Here is a 20813-nt window from a genome sequence, read left to right on the forward strand (position 1 = left end):
TACTTTTGTATAACTCTTCTTTTGTGATAATAAATAAATAAAGTTTCTCGCTCTGCTCGATAGTGTAGCAGCACTGACTAGTTTGTTGCTACTATTAGTTATACCCCAAGGTTCCACTAATTCTATTATTCGATTTGCACTTTATTCTAATACCATCGGATCAGACTTGGAGAGTCTCCTAGGTGGAATTAAAAGTTGACTCCCTAGATGGCATATAAACCGAGGCTTCATTACGGTACCCACCGCCACCGCCACCACGTCCTCCTCTTCCTCTGTACCCCCCTCTAAAACCTCTTCCTCTATGACCTCTACCTCTATAACCGCTTCTTTCATAGCCACTTCTTTCATAACCGCCGCCTCCGCCTCCGCCTCCACCATTTGCAGCCGCTGCAGCTGCCTCTTGAGCTGCTTGACCGCCATGCTTGCCTCTTCCAAACTGCCTTCCTTCTCTAAAGCCCGGGTCCAAATCAATTGATATGTTTTGACCATCCAAAATAGTCGCTTGTAAATATTTCATGGCATTCAACGAACCTTGTTGGCTTCTATACACAACAAAGCAAAACCCACACGGAGTAAGCTTATTACGATCCAAACCCATAATTATCTTATCTATAGGACCACTCTTGGTAAACAACTCGTGTATTTGTTCCTCAGTCGTGAAATGTGACAAGTTTCCAACATACACTGTTCGAGAAGTCATAGCTCGTTCAAGCTCACCATAATTATGCCGCGCTTTTCTTATCAAGTACTCAGATGGCCTATCTAGCCTATCCGCAGAATACTTGAAGTTGTTCTCAATCAAATCCATACCTATGTAATGTAAATTTGGCACTATTCGGCGTGATAACTTACCTTGTATATCGAGATGATAAATTTTTCATGGTTCCTCTTGCGTTTATTTCATTACGTTTTTTATTCTTTTTTTTTTTTTTTTTTTTCAATAGTGGTATATAGAGAGAGAGATTGGTATTGAGGTTATATATACTTTGAGTGGGTATAAATGCTAAGCAGTCTAGGGTTTAAGACAGGTATAAGGGCGACGTATAATGTACTGGACAATCCTACATTTGTGTCTGAACCATGGACCATATATCCTGCAAAGCACAAGAGTTCTGGGCGAATAGTTTCGGTATTCATTTTTGACAAGACTAGATTTGAAGGTCAGGTTAGTAGGCTATGTTCTACTTCTTCCAATACGAAAAGCCCCAAGAATATTGTCAAGGAGTGTTACGAGTTGATCAAGCTCGAAGTTAACCAATTGAGCAAGCTCAAGCATCCGCAAATATTGACAATTATAGAGGTTTTAGAGGAAACGAGGTCAAAGTTTTTATTTGTAAGCGAGTCCATTGGAAACAATTTAATAACGGTGAATGCGAAAGATTTGGATCTGTTGTCGATACAAAAGGGCTTGTTGCAAATTGCCAAGGGGCTACAGTTTTTACATACTCAAGGAAACATTATTCATTTGAATATACAGCCATCGTCAATATTTATAAATAACCAAGGGGATTGGAAATTAGCAGGATTTGCATTTTTGCAAAACTTGAATGAATTGTCACCTCAAGAGAGGGACAATTTCTATATCATGAACAATTCCTCTGTTGTTCCATTTGCTAATTTGAATTTAAACTTTACTGCTCCTGAATTGATCATTGATTCTCAAACGAAGCTAGATTTTGCAAATGACATTTGGTCATTTGGAATGTTGATCTTTTATTTATACAATTATCCAGATATGTTGATTAACCTGTTTGATGCAAATAGCATCCAGGACTATAAGCAGGAATTTCGTAAATTTGAACAAAAGTTTTTCAACCACAATCCCACTGAACTTCAATACATATTAAAGAAAGTACCCGAGAAATTGTATTCTTTATTCCCGCGGTTGTTGGCAAGATACCCGTATGATAGACTCACTTTGGATCAGTTTATTGACTCCGATTTCTTTAATGGAAGCGTTATCAAAGCTATGTGGTTTATTGATGAATTTTCCACCAAGTCAATACACGAGAAACTAGTCTTTTTGAAAGGGTTACTCGAATTTGACCCTGAAACTCAAACAGATTTGATAAGCCAGTTTCCTGTTACATTTAGAACGCTGAAGTTGTTACCGTTACTTATTGGAGTAGTGATCAACGAACTAACTGTGCTTGATGACACGACCCCAATCGATCCAAATGTAGATGATCTAATAAGTAACTCTTTGGAAATAATTATGCTCATTTCCAAAGGTTTGTCAGGGTTAACTTTCCAGGATAGGGTTTATAATGTACTTTTCAAAGACAATACAACTTTCCTGGAGAAAGTGTATGATGCCGTTTTCAAAGAAGAGGCCAAGAGCAAGAAACATACAAAGACTTTTACGAAGTTGATCAATGCTTCAGTGAAAACGAGGCTTACATTAGTCAACAATTTGCCAGTCTTGCAAGAAAAGACCAACTCTAAACAGTTTGTTGGCTTCATAAAAAGCATATTGGATTTGGTATTTACATTAGGAGCTAAGGAACAAGATCAAAAACATGTTCAAATTATTCTTCAAGAGAAATTTTTAGACTACATGCCAAAATTTGTTGAAATGATTGAATTTCCTTATATGAAGAACAAGATGTTTCCATTGTTATGCAAGATATTCCTGTCTACGAGTGTTTACTCGACAAAGTTAAAAATATTGGATACATTTCAGGAATTTTGTGACAAGAAGGTGATTGACAAAATTATTATTGACGAGCAGTTGCTTCCTATGACGAAGGGTATTGAGGATAGAAATAAGGAGATGGTTTGTAAATTGATTACATTTCTTTCCAAGGTGGTTATTAGCGAGCATATTAATCTAGATATGAAGACTTCGGTTGAGTCGATATTACCACAATGTTTTGCATTTGCATTTGGGTGCAACGATTGTGATGAGAAGGAATTCAAACTGTATATGAAAAGCATTAATAATGTTCAACAACATTTGGTTGATAAAAAACTACAGCAATTACCGAAATATAGTAATGGTGGTGGTGGTGGTGCTGCTAGGAGCAACAAAGATGATTCTACTACTGTAGCTCCCAACTTTGAAACCTTGCTACAAAACCAAAGAATAAAAGAGCCAGAGAAGGAAATTTCTGGACCAAAAACAAAAGCGATTCAACCAAACAAGAAATTACTGTCAGCATCCCTGATTGGTAAACGCTCTGTATCCAATCCTACAAATGCTTTAAATGCGACTCCCTTGAGACCAATGGAACCAAGGAGAAAATTTACCACCACAACAGTACGCAATGGAAGTAGTAGTAGTAGTAGCAGCAGCAGCAATACCACCACCTCAAATAAACCCTTTCCAAATCTAACCTTTGGCGCTACCAATCAAGCATCAAACTCAAGCAATGCTAAACTTTTCGACTCATTAAAGAGTACATACGAGAGGCAAAAGCAAGAAGAAGAAGAAGGAGAGGACGACGATTTTGACGATTTTTTACTGGCTGATCAAACTTTGTCACATAAAGATACAAGTAAGGTGAAGAATGAAGGTAAGATTAATTGGATGAGTGAAGTGAATAAGATGAAAACGCTACCAAACACACCACAGCCAAATGCAGCACCTAAGAGCATTAAGAATAAGTATCCACCTGGATTTGACTCGAATGCAATATTATCACCAAAATCTTCAATGCCTATTCGGGCAGTATCGACCACGATATTACCAACATCTAATCAAAATAAAAGCGAAAAAATCAATCCAGCCTTGTTGGATTTATTATAGACCTGAATTGCAACACTATCGAGAAACACCCGCCAAGATGAGGGTTTAAATATTACTATTTTATATACAGATTGTGTAAGTTAGAAGAGAACAAAGATATAAATATTCAAAAACAGTAATTAACAAAGGGGGAATACCCTGAAACCGACCCCTCAAAACAGTAATTGACAAAGGGAGGGCAAAAGGAGGGCAAAAGGAATACCCTGAAACCGACACCCCCCTTTTCTCCTTCCCCCCCACCCCCTCGATTCTCTTTCTTATGTACACCGGGTGTCTCAAAAAAAAGAAAAAAAAAAAAAAAACGATTAGCAAATTGTTGTGCACATTACACTACCCGATCATATGTTTAATCGAATGTTAATTCTGAAATCAGCGTTCCTCTCTTTCTCCGTGTCTCAGTTTCCGTCGTATAGAAGGAAAAAAAAAAGGTCCCGATTCTATACGACGAGAAAAAAAAATTTCATTCAGTGTGGCCCTGTCGTATAGGAGTTTCTAAGTGAGCAAGACTAAATAACTTCAATATAGGCAATAACTGCACTGATTGAATCAGAAGATATGGGAGTTTAATGCTTGGGGAAAGTATGATATGATTAAAATTATTTTAGTCTCAATTAACCTATCGTAAAGCTGGTTTCTTAGATATAGAGGTAAAACTCGGCAATAACGGGAAACCCAGAGTAAGTTGTGAAAAATCCCTTTTAGTTAGTTGTTTCTTGTTAGGTTAGCTTTATTGTTAGTAGTCGACTCTAAGCTCAACCACTCCACCTTGGATACAAAAAAAAAAAAAAAAAAAAAAAAAACCATCAAAGCAAATATGCCAAAGCTAGATATTGCCAATTTATATTTCTACAACTGTTTGAACTTGCCAATTTCCCTCTAACTGTGCTCTTTTCTTTCCAATTGTGCCCTTTTTTTTTTCCAAACGAGAGAGAAGTGAAAAAAAAAAAAAAGAAAAATCATCCGTTTTAACAAACAATACAAACTTGATAAACATCCAAGCTATCAGTACTGTTAACGTACTGGTACAAGCCGCTACTTTCTAATTTCTTACCTATTTTCTCAAAAGATACATAGACGAAACAAATAAACAAGCATCAAGATCACCCAATTACAGAAAATTCAAACCAAAATCAACTGTTTTTTTTTTTCTGTTTATTTCCTTCATCTCGGTATAGTAGATTGAATTTCTATACGAAAGAAAAAAAGAAAACTGTTCCACATGTATTAAAAATTATTTATATAAATATATCTATATATCTATATATATATACATATTCCTCTAGTCTTTTGCAAATAGTATAGGCCCGGGTTAGAAGACCTATTTGCTAAGTTTCCTTCTTGGCTTCTCAAAACCTTTCACACTTGGAAAAGTACTCACTCGTTTTTGTCAGTACCTTAGGGTTTTATTGCTAACGCATTGGATATCTCAAATAGCTTTCCCTTGAAGAAAGAGAAACTTTTGCAAAGCAACCTTTGCCTTCCACCCTCTTAGTCACCAAGTTTGTCTTTTTGTTTCATCTTTTTCTCGTTGAATAACCACCCAAGCTCGCAAATTTAAGCAAAAACTTTTTCATAAGCACACCAAATTTTTCAAAATGGATATAGTACTAGAATATTGCGACTACTACTTGCTAGACAAGGTTTATGCTTATGCCTTGCCTAAAGGAGGTTATGTTGATACATTGATCCACCAAAGTCCCTTATTTAATACAATAGCACAATTTGACTTGGGCAAGGCTATCAAGACTGTACCAATAATAGACCATATAACATCTACAAATAATACCCTTGTGTCAAATGCCATTAATTTCAATGCAACGAGTATTAATTCTGCCAATTTGCCCAGCTATTTATTAAACAAAGTTATCAATTATCAAAACAAAGCTGATATATATGGGTTGAAACCAAACTTGTTACCTGCTGGAGACTTTTTTTCAAGCTCGTTTTTACCAAGATCAAGCTTGTTTAGAGAATCTTTGAGTTTGTTGGTCATTACAACTTTATTTGGATGGCTCTTGTACTTTTCAGTTGCCTACCTCAGTTATGTCTATGTTTTTGACCACAAGATTTTCAATCACCCAAGATACTTGAAAAATCAAATGTCAATGGAAATTTATCGTGCAACAACTGCTATCCCAGTTATGGTAGCTTTAACTAATCCCTTTTTCTTGTTGGAGTTAAACGGATACTCGAGACTTTATATGGATGTGAATGACTGCAATGGAGGCTGGAAAGCAGTTTTGTTTCAAATTCCCAAGTTTATTCTTTTTACTGATTGCTTGATTTACCTTATTCACAGATGGTTACACTGGCCGGGAGTTTACAAAAGACTACATAAACCACATCACAAATGGATTGTATGTACCCCTTTTGCGTCACATGCTTTCCACCCAGTTGATGGATGGGCACAGAGTTTACCCTACCATATTTATCCATTTTTGTTCCCATTGCATAAAGTTCTTTACTTGGGTTTGTTCACATTTGTTAATTTCTGGACCGTTATGATCCATGATGGAAATTATATGTCAAATGACCCTGTTGTGAATGGTACTGCATGTCACACTGTACACCACTTGTACTTCAACTATAACTATGGACAATTCACCACTTTATGGGATAGAATCGGAAGGTCTTATAGAAGACCCGATGACTCATTCTTTGTCAAGGAAAATAAAGCTGAAGATACCAAAAGAATGTGGAGGAAGCAAGTTGATCAAATGGAAGAAATCAGAAATGAATTGGAAGGTAAAGTTGATGATAGAGTTTACATTGATCAATAAAAAAAAAGAAGAAGAACAACTAATATATGTATATATATATATATATATTATAAAAAGAGTATTTGGTATTATGGTTGACCTTTGTGTGTTGATGCCTCTCCACTTTATAGAACTACCACTTTACCCCTTCTCCCTTTTTCTCCCTATTTCATTTCCATTCAGGTGTGGGGACACTATCGAGCAAAGCGAGATAGTGGAGCACACTAGCTGTAATCGATACCAGTTGTCACCGATACTAACTGTCATCGATACTAACTGTCATTGATACTAACTGTCATCGATACCAGTTGTCATCGACACTAGTTGTCATCGACACCAGTTGTCACCGATACTAACTGTCATCGATACCAACTGTCATCGATACTAACTGTCATCGATACCAGTTGTCATCGACACTAGTTGTCATCGACACCAGTTGTCACCGATACTAACTGTCATCGATACCAACTGTCATCGATACTAACTGTCATCGATACCAGTTGTCATCGACACTAGTTGTCATCGACACCAGTTGTCACCGATACTAACTGTCATCGATACCAACTGTCATCGATACTAACTGTCATCGATACCAGTTGTCATCGACACTAGTTGTCATCGACACCAGTTGTCACCGATACTAACTGTCATCGATACCAACTGTCATCGATACTAACTGTCATCGATACCAGTTGTCATCGACACTAGTTGTCATCGACACCAGTTGTCATCGATACTATCTCGCTCTGCTCGATAGTGGAGCAACAACACTATCGATCTCGCTCTGTTCAATAGTGTCGCACTTGCAAATATACTTTAATTTGTAAAAAGCTGGATTGATCCCTTTGTCACCATTACAAATGCCAGCTACTATCTCTTTGTTCTCTTCTAACTTATACAATATGTCTCTTGTCTCTAGTCTCTTGTCTCTAGTCTCCACAACAGGCTCATTTTGTCTCTCAAGTATCGTAAAATGAGATTGAGCATTTTGAATCGTGCCTCATTGTTATTGATTGACTCTACATAATCTTTCTGAATCTTACTGCATCTCACTGCATCTCAGTGCATCTTACTGAATCTTACTGAATCTTACTGAATCTTACTATAAACTTCTCTATCGAGCGTAGCGAGAGAGTAGAGAGAGTCGAGCACTGCTGCTAGAGTACTGCTGCTAGAGCACTAGAGCACTACTACTAGAGCACTAGAGCACTACTGCTAGAGCATTACTACAAGAACACTACTACTAGAGCACTACTACTAGAGCACTAGAGCACTACTGCTAGAGCACCACTGCTAGAGCACTAGAGCACTACTGCTAGCGTACTAGAACACTACTGCCAGATTACAGTTTTCTACTATCTCGCTACTCTCGATAGTAGACCTTTATCAGTATTTTACACCCTAGAGCAATTTTCACCGTAATTTGCAAGATAATCTGTTGATAAGTTTTTCTCATTATCAGCTACGTAAATCAGTTGAAACCGCCGAAAAAGGGCCTTTTTCTACCCAAAAATTTTCCAATACACAAAACTGCCTTATCTCGAAATCAATCAAAATCAATCAAAATCAATCAAAGTCAATCAAAGTCGATCAAAGTCGATCAAAGTCAATCAAGATCAGGTTCCAGTCAATATTAGAACCAAGAAGAGAGAAAGTGGGGGGGGGGGGTAGATTTTATGGGAAAGCCGTCTGTACAAGACACACACGGACTATATCCTGCAAGCTCAGCCTAATACAACGTTGTGCAATTAACCAACGTATTTTTGGATCTTTGCTGCACCTATACTGTACCTCGACTGTGCTTCATCTTCCTTTTCGATAAGCCTGCAAGAAGTAACGTTGAATTATTATTGTTCGCCATATAAAGGATCTCCTTGTCAACAACTCAAAGAGTCTCATCTCGTATTGCTAAATTAGCTCGCAGTAAGGCTTCTCTTTATCTTATTGACACAAAATATTATAAAGATTTCTTATAGGCCAAGATACATTCGTTATCAACAATATTTCAGGTTTCCTGATTTTAACAGGTTTTTTTTGTTTTGTTTTAGGTAAAGTACACTACTATGTAAAAGGTTATCTTGATAGATACAAAGAGAATCAATATGCAAAACTCATTTATCACAACCGCTTATTGAAGTTGAGTTAGCCAATAGTAGACGTATAAAAAACATGGAGTATCTGAAAGGCGATATCTCACACACGGGTTTGATAATATTCTATAGATAACATTTCCCTATCTTGTGTTTAAATAAGGGATCTTCCTATGCTATCACTAGTGATTTGTTAACTTATTTTTATTTCAGTTTATTATGTAATATACTGATTACATAATAATGATTGCAAAAAAAAAAAACCAACCAAAAACGAAAAACGAAAATTATCAATAGATCTTGATTGTAAAAATAAAGACAATAAAGGTGGAAAATCTAAATCTATTCGAATGCATTACATCTTGATAACGAATGTAGGAGCATTTCATTTAAGCGTCAGAAATGTTTATATAAAGAGATGGAGGAGGCTGTGATACAAAAGACTGTAAGATGCTTCTCAAACAAAGGTATCAGTATTTTCTCTCTCCCCTCGAGATTCTTCCAAAAGTAAATTGACTATCCAAGAGATAATTGATATTACTATTCCCCCCCCCCCCCCCCCTGTTTTTCGTTGCATTCTTTTTTTCCAGTTTTTGAGATATGGCGGTTGTTGATTTTGTTCCCTTGCCTCAAAGTGCAGGATACGCCGTTATTGTGGGGATGGGTGCAGTTTTTGCAGCTGGTATGATGTTAACCACATACTTGTTAAGAAGATACAATAAGGAAATCATCACTGCTGAAGAATTTGCTACTGCAGGTAGGTCTGTGAAATCCGGATTGATTAGTGCTGCCGTGGTTTCTTCATGGACATGGGCGGCAACGTTGTTAACCTCAACTACCCAAGTTTATAAAAACGGGATTTTTGGATCGTGCAGTTATGCATTTGGGGCTACCGTCCAGGTGACGCTATTTGCTTCATTGGCTATTAAAGCTAAAGAAAGAGCACCACTGGCTAGAACTTATTTAGAAATCGTCAAAGCCAGATATGGAACTGCTACGCACATGGTTTATATATTTTGGGGTTTGGCCACAAATATCTTGGTCACGGCAATGTTGTTGACTGGTGGTTCAGCAACCATTAGTGATTTAACAGGTATGCACCCTGTTGCTTCATGTTTGTTGGTGGGGCTTTCCCCAACCGTTTATTCTATTTTTGGTGGAATTAAAGCAACTATATTGACTGATTATGCTCACACGGTGATTATGGTTACAATTATAATAATTTTTGCATTTAGTACTTGGGCTACAAACGACAAGTTGGGTTCGCCTGGTGTTGTTTGGGAAATCATTACACAACTAGGCAAAGAAAAGCCCGTTGAAGGTAATGCTCAAGGCTCATACTTGACATTTCACTCAAGATCGGGAGGTATTTTTTTTGTCATCAATATCGTTGGTAATTTCGGAACTGTGTTTTTGGACAATGGCTATTTTAACAAGGCGTTTGCTGCTAATCCTGTTTCTGCTTATAAAGGTTATATCTTGGGTTCGTTGGCATGGTTGCCGATTCCAGCATTTTGTTCTTTGACTATGGGATTCGCCGCTTTGGCACTTGAGCACACAGAGTATTGGCCATTGGGAAGACCAATGACTGCTGATGAAGTTGCTGAAGGTCTAGTTTTACCCAATGCTAGTGCTGCATTGCTTGGGAAAGGTGGTGCTTGTTTGAGCTTGATTATGATCTATATGGCAGTAACAAGTGCAATGTCTTCCGAGTTGATTGCTGTCTCAACCATCACCACTTATGATATCTACAGAAGCTACATTAATCCAAATGCCAATGGTAAGAAATTGATTTGGATTTCGCATTTATCCTGTGGTATTTTTGCCTACGTTATGGCCGGCTTTGCTGTTGGTCTTTATTATGCTAATGTCTCAATGGGATTCTTGTATGAGCTAATGGGTGTTATTATTGGTGGTGCTGTTTTGAGTTCGGCAATGACAATCTTGTCGAGTAGACAAAACTGGCACGCTGCTACATTCACGCCGCCAATTGCCACTGCTTTGGCTATTATGGCGTGGTTGGTGTGCTGCAAGACTAAATTTGGATCAGTTACTTACGACAATTTGTTTGAAGATGATGTTATGCTCACAGGTAATGTTGTTGCCTTGTTATTCCCATTGATAACTGTCCCACTATTGACAATTATCTTCAAACAACAGCACTTTGACTGGAAATTGTTAGAAACAAGAATAACTCGTGTTGATGAAGATGAAGAATTAATGGAGGCTACGCAATCGGAAAACCAAGGTGATTCTGAGAAATTGGCTCCAATAAAGTCACAGATTTCAGTGATTGCCAGTGGATTACTAGAACAAGAAAGAGGACGCTTTTCACAAGAACAAAAAACCTTACGAAAAGCATTTACGAGAACAGTGATTGTTTGTGTAGCACTCACATTATCGCTCTTGGTTATTTGGCCAATGCCAATGTATGGAAGTAAATACATCTTTTCCAAACACTTCTTTACTGGTTGGGTTGTTGTATTTTTCATTTGGATTTTTTATACGGTTTTCCAAGTTATTGTATATCCCGTTTGGGAAGGAAGAAAAAGTTTAGCAAGTACAGCAAGAGGCATCTATTGGGATTGTACTGGACAAACACATAAATTAAGGGCATGGCAAAACTCACACCCTGAACAAATGCACGCTGTACAATCTCAAATTCAAGCACAATTATCAAATACAGCAATTGATGTTGTTAATGGTAAGGTGCTATATCGTGAAGTGGGGTTCATTGATGATACCTTATCCGACGAAAAGAAATAATATATTAAATATAAAGGGAAAGAAGAAAAAAGTACCTAGTAATCTTGTTGTTCTATATATCTTTTAATTATTATACTTTTCCTATCCTTGTAGTTTTGTTTAACTTCATTTGTCTATACAACAATCCACCACTGAGATAAACAAGGAGTGCAGCACAAAAGATGAGCAAAAAAATCCACACTGCTGCGAGGTTATTTGCTTTTGCGGCCGTGGGACAGGCGTGGTGACTCTTGACTTCGAAGAAATAGGAGCAGTCATTAAAGTTTCCGATATACGAAATTACAGCTCTAGCTGACATTTCTCTATCGCATGTGAATGTCAATATCGTTGCCTTACGTAGCCTATTTCCAGTTTTGGAATCTTGAGCATCGCAATACGACCCATTCTCATAAGTCAACGTTAGTTTTCTTCCTCTGAATTTTGGCTCTGTTGAAAACTCGCCAATTGAAACGTATTTGTTAGTTACGGGGTCAACGTAGAAAGCTCCAATATTAGTCGCATTGACGTTATCCTGTATTTCATTCAAATTATCGTGGTGTTTCTTGAATGGGTTGGAGCAGATGCCTATGGTGTAGTTTTTGCCGGAATCGTACCCACGAGAGTTCCATGGCATTGGCTTGTTCTCGTTACCAAACGACGAAAGACCACTAAGATCTATGAACCCTTTACTGATTGGGTGAAATACAGTACATGGATCCAAAACCGTTTCCTTAGCTTCTTCGAGGACTTGTTTGGATTTCTGAGAATCCTCTAGTACAACAGTTTTCTTAGCTTCTTCAAAGACTTGTTTTGACTTTTGAGAATCTTCTAGTACAACAGTTTCCTGTTTCGGATGCAGTGAGAAGGAGTCACTATCTTGACTATTTGATGTGAATGCCATTTGACTTATCGAGGTCATAAAGTGGGATGACGCTTTTAATATACCATTATTCGATCTGTCTCTTTCTAGCCAACATATACTTAGTATCACACATAATGTCAATACCGGTATTATCGTTCTTCTCACCAATTTAGACATACCAAAAGGACCAAATAAAGACATTCACTATGGCGTTTTCTCTCCCTCTCTTTCTCTCTCAAGAAAAAGCAAACAATAGCAGATTAATATAACAAACAAAACCGAGCCCTCCGAGTGCAAATACAGCTAGGAATAACCACCCTTTTCTATCAAAACTTGTACCTCAAACCAAATAGATTTTGCTATTCCCATCAACTTTTGAGCTTTTGCTTTTTAAATTTTCGCTCGAGGTTCAACGCAAAAGTAAAAAAAAACAAAAGAAGAACAGAACGGTAACCAAGAGACGGTTGTTTTCTGGTTTTCTGGAAGGTTTAGGGAGGATTGCAAGGATGAGTGCATGGGCCGAGACAAGGGATCAAGCATCTGCTGCTATTCTGGGGTTTGAGAACAAGTTTTCTACGATTTTGAACCTTTCAGATCCGTTACTTGAACATATTATTGCATCCAAAAGAGCTTTAAAGGTTTTGGAATCAAAGTTTGGGTTGGAAAAAGAAGCTTTAGAAAAAGGGTTGGAGGGCAAAGCTTTAGAAGAAGGGTTGGAGGGCAAAGTGTTAGGAGGGTTGGAGGATGAAGAATTGGGTTTAAAAGGTGAGAGCCAAAAAGTTGTTCAATTTTTGGTGAGCTCGTGTGATGGAGATGCGGTTACTTTAGAGAGCATTTTAAGCAAAAATCCTCAGTTGGTTGATATTTTATACCCCAGCGACTCGGCGGGAGTTACGGCGTTGATTTATGCTGTTTGCTTCAATAATGAAGATACAGTTGAACTGTTATTGGAAAACCACGGGGCCGATCCTGATTTGTTTGATACAATTGTATTTTTCACTCCGCTAATGTGGGCGGTATATCTAAATCAACTCGAAATGATAAAATTATTGTTAAACAATCAAGCTGATCCATATTTGAGTCCCAAAGATGACGGGAAAAATGCAATAAGCTTACTTAATCCAGAGAGGCAAGATATTATAGAGTATTTTAGAGCACACAACCTTTTGAAGAATCCTGCTGCCCACAATGATGTACCGGACATTTATAGCACAAACACATTTACTCCGCAAGACGGATATCAAGATGATCTACTGACAAAGTTGAAGCTACAGACTCTTTCGGGAACTATTGAAGATGAGTCTGGGAGGCAACAAGGCGATACGTTATATGATGGGGAGAAGGAGGAAAATAACGAGGATGACGAGTACATTCTTGTACAAGATCCGATACTCTCGAGGCTACCGGATTTTGAATATGACAAGTTGATTGCTGAACAGTATATAAAGTTTGCTGATAGCGATATCCCATCTTTGATCAACTATCTTTTTGATTTAAGAAATAAAACAACCTACCAACATGATACAAAGCTCCCTTCTGCTATATTATTCCAATTGATCAGATACGCACATTTGAGAGTCGACTCAAATGAGCTAACAGATTTTTTATTTGATTGCTTTACAGCAAGGTTAAGAACAATTACAAGCACAAAGTCAGGCGCATTCAACATGGCACTACAAGAAACAGGAAGTGCTCAAGGAGCAGGCGATATTGTCTTATTAAGCTACTGGCTATCTGCTTTGCAGTTTTTGCATTTTTACTTCTGCAAGAGCAAAATATATATTAAATTTCCTCGTTTTTTGCAAGAAATCATCAACTTGGTCCACTCGCTAATTGCGACTTTATCATTTTCAATAAATTCCAGGTTGAACCTATTAGTTGAGGACTGTATGTTGAACTTTACAAGCTTGATTGATGTGTCAAACACCCTTTATGCAAAAGACTGGAATCTTTTCAAATGGAACAAGAAGCATCCTAACAATTACGATGCGATTATGAATTCACTATACCCACCCAGTCATGCTGATTTGATGAAACCCTCGCCACTCCGATACATTCAAGTACTTGGTGCCTTAGACTATGTGCTCAAAATCCACAAGGTTGATAATCTTTTCCGCATGCAAACCTTCTCCCAAGTTTTTTATTACATGAACTGTATTATATTCAATAATATCATTGGCAGCAGTAAATTCTGTACACGATCTAAGGCGGTGCAAATTCGTTTAAACATATCTGCTATTGAGGACTGGATGCGTTCGCATAATCTAAAGTTCTCTAGACCAGAAACGTTGGGTGGACTAAACAGTTTGATTGGAGATACCAAGGTGCATTTGCATAACTTGTTGAGTGACAATAACACATTACTGCGCAAAAACCCACAAAACTTGGAATTTTACTATGATTCCTTATATCATGTATGCAAGAATCAATTGATGCCGACAATTGAGCTACTTCAATGGTTACAATGCATGTCATCTTTAACTAATCAAGAGAGTTTGATCAACACGATAAACCAATTTGACTATTTAAACTATTACCAATTATTCAAGGTGGCAAACAAGTTGTACAAGTATGAAGTTGGTGAACCGCGGTTATCTAAAGCTTTAGTCAGTTTCATGAAATCATTGATGATTGAACGAGGAGAGGAACAGATTGCAAAGAGTTTCCAGCATTACATGACCCAATCGACTTTTTTATCCAAGGAAATATATATTTATCTCAATCCAAATTATGTTTTCAATGTCACTTTACCAAACCTTGCCGAATTATTGAACAATTATGGATCAGGAATTGGGGGAGTCCATGTGTTGCGAAGTAAGAAATACCAGCCGTCACTTCCAATAAGCATTGTTGATGATATAGACGAGATTATCACCGAAAATAGAAATATGGAGTTTAATGAATCAGTTGATTATGAAAAGGAGAGTGAAAACAAAGAGGGTTCTGATGATAACCAGTATTGCAACAATGACAATGACAAGGACAGTGGCAATGGCAATGACAATGACAATGTCAATGTCAATGGCGATACTAGTGAAATTGGTAAGGTAGAAGGAATCAAAGGAGACGAGTTATTTAAGCAAGTACAAATGCCAAACACGCTAATACATAAGCATTGGGGAGAAACCAACAAGGAAGAGTTTGAGCAAAATCCATGGTAAAACGGAACAAGCGAGAAACACTGTCGAGCAACACTGTCGAGCAGAGCGAGATAGTGTTGTAACAGGCGAGAAACACTATCCAGCAGTACTGACTAGCTTGTCACAGCACTATCGAGAAACACTATCCAGCAGTACTGACTAGCTTGTCACAGCACTATCGAGAAACACTATCCAGCAGTACTGACTAGCATGTCACAACACTATCTCGCTCTGTGCTGCCCCACTATCTCGCTCTGTGCTGCCCCACTATCTCGCTTCGCTCGACAGTGTCACAGTGTCGTAAAGAAAAAGAGGGAAAAAAAAAATAAGAACGATGGTTAGTGTTCGTCCCACCAGCTTGCATATTTGGGAGAGAAACGATTCTTTATAGAGCGAAAATATAAACATTCTTGTTTCACCATGTTTCATCCTTCTTCTTCTTCTTCCTCTTCTTCTTTTCTTTTAAAACAAACGCGTTCATCATTGTCCTTGTCTTGTTTTATGTTTCACCGTTTCAGGTAGTAACAAATAAAAAATAATTATTTTCTTTACGAGGTTGCCGTTTTAGTTCATTTTTTTTTCCATCTTCTTAAAATGGTTCTATTATTGCCTTTTGCAATTCATCAAGAGTGGAATTAGTATAATTAGAGTTTCGATATCCATAAAGGGAAATACTTACAACACTATCAAGCGACCCTATCGAGCAACACTATCGAGCAACACTATCGAGCAAAGCGAGATAGTGTCGATAATGTTAGCTTGTGCTCCACTATCGAGCAAAGCGAGATAGCGTCGATAGTGTTACTAGCATCTCGCTTTGCTCGATAGTGTCGATAGTGTTACTAGCATCTCGCTTTGCTCGATAGTGTCGATAGTGTTACTAGCATCTCGCTTTGCTCGATAGTGTCGATAGTGTTACTAGCATCTCGCTTTGCTCGATAGTGTCGCTCGATAGTGTCGCTCGATAGTGTCGATAGTGTTACTAGCTTGTGCTCCACTATCTCGCTTTGCTCGATAGTGTCGCTTGATAGTGTCGCTCGATAGGGAAAATCGATGATTGTGCAAACTCAATCAGCAGATTGCGGCTCGCGGCTCGTGCGCGCGTTCCTCTTTGGCGTATTAGGAAATGAGCTGTATCACAACAAAGGATTCATTTTAGTCAACTAAAAACATAACCTACTAAACCAACTCTATATAAGAACAACAATACAATTTTACCCTGCTTTGTAATAGAATTTCACCCTGCTTTGTAACACAACTTTCCTAAATACACCTTACCTGCTTTGTAAATATAACTTTCCCTGCTTTGTATAAATTCTAAGGTACTACAACAAAATGACAAGGGCTAAAAATAGATTTCCCTGTTTTTAAGGGGTAGTCAGTGCGGCTTCTATTGACACTAGACACTATCGATCAACACTATCGAGCAGAGCGAGATAGTGTTGTAACAAGCTGGTCAGTACTGCTCGCTAGTCAGTACTGCTCGATAGTGTTTCTCGCTGGTTACAACACTATCTCGCTCTGCTCGATAGTGTTGTTGTTGATCTTTGGTAGCGAAATTTCGATGCCAATATCGTTACTTCGCTATTTTGAAACAATTAAAGAATGTAAATATTCTTTTTGCACTTTTCTTTTATGCAAATAAAAAGCTTATTGTTTAAGTTGATAGGCGCTGGTATAAATATGGTAAGGGACCCATGCTTACTTTTTCCACTCTTTGTAGGATTTCTTTTAGATTTGTGAGAATAAGTACTTTGGTTCTGTTCTCCAAGTCTACTTTTTCTTCATTCGTTTTACTTATAGAATATCTGTAGATAGATAGAAATGCAAATACAAATACTTGTTTTATTATTATCGTCTACGGTATTCGCCTATATTGGAGATGGGTTTATATCCGTCCCAGTGAATAAGGTCAAGAGCAGTTCGGGGTTGGTACATTTTCCTAATAGATTGCCCATTTTCAAAAAGGATATAGTTGATAAACAAGTTGGTAAGATATTTACTCCATTTTTTGGCAACTCAGGGTTTGAGTTGAATTTGAGTTTGGAAAAGGGGAAAATAAGCCAAAGTTTGCACTCTTTTGGTGATAATACTGGATGTGGTGAAAGCTCTGGTTTTGGCATAAAGACAAAATCAGCCAAATTTCTGGCATCCTTCAATTTACGTCGAGAAGAGCCAGTCTCGAATGATACTAGTAGTAGCAGTAGTAATGGTCAAGGCACCGGTGCCTTTTTCCTCGATGCTCATAATGAGCAAATACTATACTATACTACACTTTCCATCGGTAATCCAGGACAAGAATTAAGTGTGATGATAGATACAGGCTCCTCAGATCTTTGGGTCGTTGGTACCCAAAACCCAAATTGCGATTTTAACGGTGGTTCAAGCGAGTGCTCAAAGTATGGCTCATTCGATAAATTGAAATCTTCAACTTTTACACCAAAAGATGATGTGTTTGAATTAAATTATTTTGACGGCTCAATAGCAGAAGGATTGTACTGTTATGATGATATTGAATTCGTTAAAGATTTTGCACTTACAAATGCTACTTTTGCAGTAGTTGAAAATACAACTTCGAATATGGGAGTTTTTGGTGTAGGGTACCCTGAAATAGAAGCGACACCAAACAAGTACACAAACACTCTTTTCCTTATGAAAGAACAAAACTTGATTGCCAGAGCTGCATTCTCTTTGTACTTGGATGAAGCAAATGCAGAACAGGGCTATGTACTTTTTGGTGGTGTTGATTATGCAAAATTTTCTGGTGAATTGGTGGCAATTGATATTGTACAAGATGATGGCAAGTACACGTATTTGCAAATCCCATTATCTCATGTAGCGGCTTCGTTGAATAACTACACTGATGCTTATTCTACGCCGCTGGTTGATGGCACCAACGTTCCCAAGGTGGGTGCTGCAATATATAACGGGACTGATTCATTCAATGGTGGAATTGATTTAGGGAACCAGGCAGTGTTGTTGGATTCGGGAACCACATACTCCTACTTACCACAGCAACAAGTTGAAAGTATTTTGGGATTGTTTGGAAATGTTACATACAATGATGATCTCAAAGCGTACAATGTGCCTTGTTGGATAGGAAACCCAAGCAATTATTTTCAATTCAACTTTAACCAAGAGAAAGATATAAACGTGCCAATCTCGGAATTTGTCATAGAGGTGGGAGTCAACTCTGCAGGTGTGCCTCAGTGTGTGTTTGGGATTTTGCCTGGTAGCATGTCCATTTTAGGTGACAATGTTATGAGGTCAGTTTATGCCATTTTTGACTTGGATGCAAATGTGATTTCAATTGCCCAGGCTGCTTACAACAATGAGCATAGGGTAGTGACTCTTGAGTAAATCTTTATAGTGACTCTTGAGTAAATCTTTATAGTGACTCTTGAGTAAAATCTTTATAGCCTAATATTTGATTTTCGTCATACTCTCCACTAATGGTGTGTATGTGTTCATTACTATATACATTATATGGATTCTAGATTCTAGAAATATACCTCTATGTCTTTGACAAGAAGTTGTTATTCTTAATAATTTGATTATTCTGTTTCAGCAATTTGATTCTCCTCCATCTAAGAAAATTTTCATTCTTGATATTTTCCATATTCTTACTTGCATCAGTCATCTCCCAAAGCCAAGCTGGGTATTCGGAATCTTCCATTGCCACTGGCTCGTCTCCCTTTTTAAATATTTTGAGATTCAATGGAGTACCTGCTTTGCAAAAAGACACTACGGTCGTACTGTCAGTACTAGTTGCTTGCACTTTCGGCACTGTTTCCATACTACTATTTCGTAAAACCCTCCCTACTGCAAATGACCTGCTTGAAATAAATAACGCACTAGATCCTCTAATACTTGTTCTCAAAAACATCTTCACCTTAACCAACCCGTATATCTCTTCTCTACCCTCAATAGACGTCTTGTTTCCTTGTCCTAATACCCCACTTCTTTCCTTGTCCTAATAAACCATCTTCTTTCCTTGTACAGTTTTGTTAACAAAAACTTTTTTTTTCCGAAAGGGTCGTGTTTATTGGCGAAACCGTTTTTTTTTTTTGTTTTTTTTTTCCGTTGAGCGAAATTTTTCATCAAAGGATGGAAAATTTTCAGTACAAGACGAAGAGATCTTTTCTTTATATTCCAATTACATTATATATTAGATTGGATTTTCTTGGTTAAAGATGCCTCCAAAGAAGAAAGGAGTTCAAGAGAAACCTATATTACTAGGAAGACCTGGTAATAACTTAAAATCTGGTATTGTTGGGTTGGCCAATGTTGGTAAATCGACTTTTTTCCAAGCAATTACAAGGTGTCCGTTGGGTAATCCCGCCAACTACCCTTTTGCCACAATTGAACCAGAGGAAGCCAGGGTTATTGTTCCAAGTGAGAGATTTGATAAGTTGTGTCAATTGTATAAGCCCAAGAGCGAAGTGCCTGCATTTTTGACTGTTTACGATATTGCTGGTTTGACTAAAGGTGCTCATGCTGGAGAAGGTTTGGGGAATAATTTCTTGGCCAACATTAGAGCAGTTGATGCTATTTTCCAGATGACCAGAGCATTCGATGATGCCGATATTATACATATCAACGACGAGGTGAACCCAGTAGCCGATTTGGACATTGTCAAGGATGAATTGAGATTGAAAGATATTGAATTTGCCACGAGATATTTAGAGGGCATTGAGAAAATTACTAAAAGAGGTGGACAATCCTTGGAAGTCAAGCAAAAGAAGGAAGAAGCAGAAATAGTCAAGAAAGTTATAAAGTTGCTAGAAGATGGTTCAAGAATTGCTAATCAAACATGGACCACCAAAGAAGTGGATTGTATAAACCAAATGCTTCTATTAACAGCAAAACCCGTCATTTATTTAATCAACTTGTCTGAAAAGGATTACATTAGGAAAAAGAATAAGCATCTTTTGAAAATCAAGGAATGGGTCGATGCCAATTCCCCAGGAGACTTGATTGTGCCTATCTCGGTGTCGTTGGAAGAAAAACTAGCTAATATGGCTACAGACGAAGAAAGAGAAGCATACTGTAAAGAAATTGGCGCTCAATCGGCATTGCCCAAGATTATTGTTTCCATGAGACAGAAGTTGGATTTGATTTCATTCTTCACCGGAGGTCCTGATGAAGTTCGGGAATGGACTATTAGAAGATGGTATACTGCGCCACAAGCGGCAGGTACTATTCACACCGATTTGGAGAGAACATTTATTTTGGCACAGGTTATCAAGTACGAAGACTTGGTGGAGTATGGAGACGAAGCAAGTGTCAAGGCTGCTGGTAAGTTGCTACAAAAGGGTAAAGATTATTACGTTGAGGACGGAGATATCATATACGTTAAAGCTGCTGAAGGGAAAGCTCGTTAAGTAGTCCATCCACATACCCCCCGCAGTTTCTAACAAAGTTGTTTCTTTACCCACCCCCCAGTTTCTGATAAAGCTGTTCCTCTAC

The 20813-nt window shown here is 37.9% G+C and overlaps 8 protein-coding genes across 8 annotated transcripts; 6 read left to right on the forward strand and 2 right to left on the reverse strand. All coding sequences in view use genetic code 12, as the record gives it.

The window, feature by feature from the left end:
- Window positions 1–178: 178 nt before the first annotated feature.
- On the reverse strand, window positions 179–808 carry KGF56_000854 (uncharacterized protein; the record flags this gene model as incomplete). Its single annotated transcript, XM_049326806.1, has 1 exon — window positions 179–808. The coding sequence occupies one exon, from the start codon at window positions 806–808 to the stop codon at window positions 179–181; it is 630 nt and encodes a 209-aa protein (XP_049182118.1).
- A 192-nt stretch (window positions 809–1000) lies between these two features.
- KGF56_000855 (uncharacterized protein) lies at window positions 1001–3748 on the forward strand (the record flags this gene model as incomplete). The annotated part of the gene is made up of 1 exon (XM_049326807.1): window positions 1001–3748. One exon carries the CDS (start codon window positions 1001–1003, stop codon window positions 3746–3748), a length of 2748 nt encoding a protein of 915 aa, XP_049182119.1.
- A 1595-nt stretch (window positions 3749–5343) lies between these two features.
- On the forward strand, window positions 5344–6528 carry ERG3 (C-5 sterol desaturase; the record flags this gene model as incomplete). Its single annotated transcript, XM_049326808.1, has 1 exon — window positions 5344–6528. The coding sequence occupies one exon, from the start codon at window positions 5344–5346 to the stop codon at window positions 6526–6528; it is 1185 nt and encodes a 394-aa protein (XP_049182120.1).
- Window positions 6529–9197: 2669 nt separating this feature from the next.
- On the forward strand, window positions 9198–11363 carry DUR3 (Dur3p; the record flags this gene model as incomplete). Its single annotated transcript, XM_049326809.1, has 1 exon — window positions 9198–11363. One exon carries the CDS (start codon window positions 9198–9200, stop codon window positions 11361–11363), a length of 2166 nt encoding a protein of 721 aa, XP_049182121.1.
- Window positions 11364–11433: 70 nt separating this feature from the next.
- Window positions 11434–12261, reverse strand: KGF56_000858 (uncharacterized protein; the record flags this gene model as incomplete). The annotated part of the gene is made up of 1 exon (XM_049326810.1): window positions 11434–12261. The coding sequence occupies one exon, from the start codon at window positions 12259–12261 to the stop codon at window positions 11434–11436; it is 828 nt and encodes a 275-aa protein (XP_049182122.1).
- A 449-nt stretch (window positions 12262–12710) lies between these two features.
- KGF56_000859 (uncharacterized protein) lies at window positions 12711–15365 on the forward strand (the record flags this gene model as incomplete). The annotated part of the gene is made up of 1 exon (XM_049326811.1): window positions 12711–15365. One exon carries the CDS (start codon window positions 12711–12713, stop codon window positions 15363–15365), a length of 2655 nt encoding a protein of 884 aa, XP_049182123.1.
- A 1803-nt stretch (window positions 15366–17168) lies between these two features.
- Window positions 17169–18704, forward strand: SAP7 (Sap7p; the record flags this gene model as incomplete). Its single annotated transcript, XM_049326813.1, has 1 exon — window positions 17169–18704. The coding sequence occupies one exon, from the start codon at window positions 17169–17171 to the stop codon at window positions 18702–18704; it is 1536 nt and encodes a 511-aa protein (XP_049182124.1).
- An 833-nt stretch (window positions 18705–19537) lies between these two features.
- On the forward strand, window positions 19538–20728 carry YBN5 (Obg-like ATPase; the record flags this gene model as incomplete). The annotated part of the gene is made up of 1 exon (XM_049326814.1): window positions 19538–20728. One exon carries the CDS (start codon window positions 19538–19540, stop codon window positions 20726–20728), a length of 1191 nt encoding a protein of 396 aa, XP_049182125.1.
- Window positions 20729–20813: the final 85 nt, after the last annotated feature.

This window comes from Candida oxycetoniae, assembly GCF_023343755.2.
Source record: "Candida oxycetoniae strain CBS 10844 chromosome Unknown scaffold5, whole genome shotgun sequence".
In the NCBI taxonomy this organism is placed as follows: domain Eukaryota; kingdom Fungi; phylum Ascomycota; class Pichiomycetes; order Serinales; family Debaryomycetaceae; genus Lodderomyces; species Lodderomyces oxycetoniae.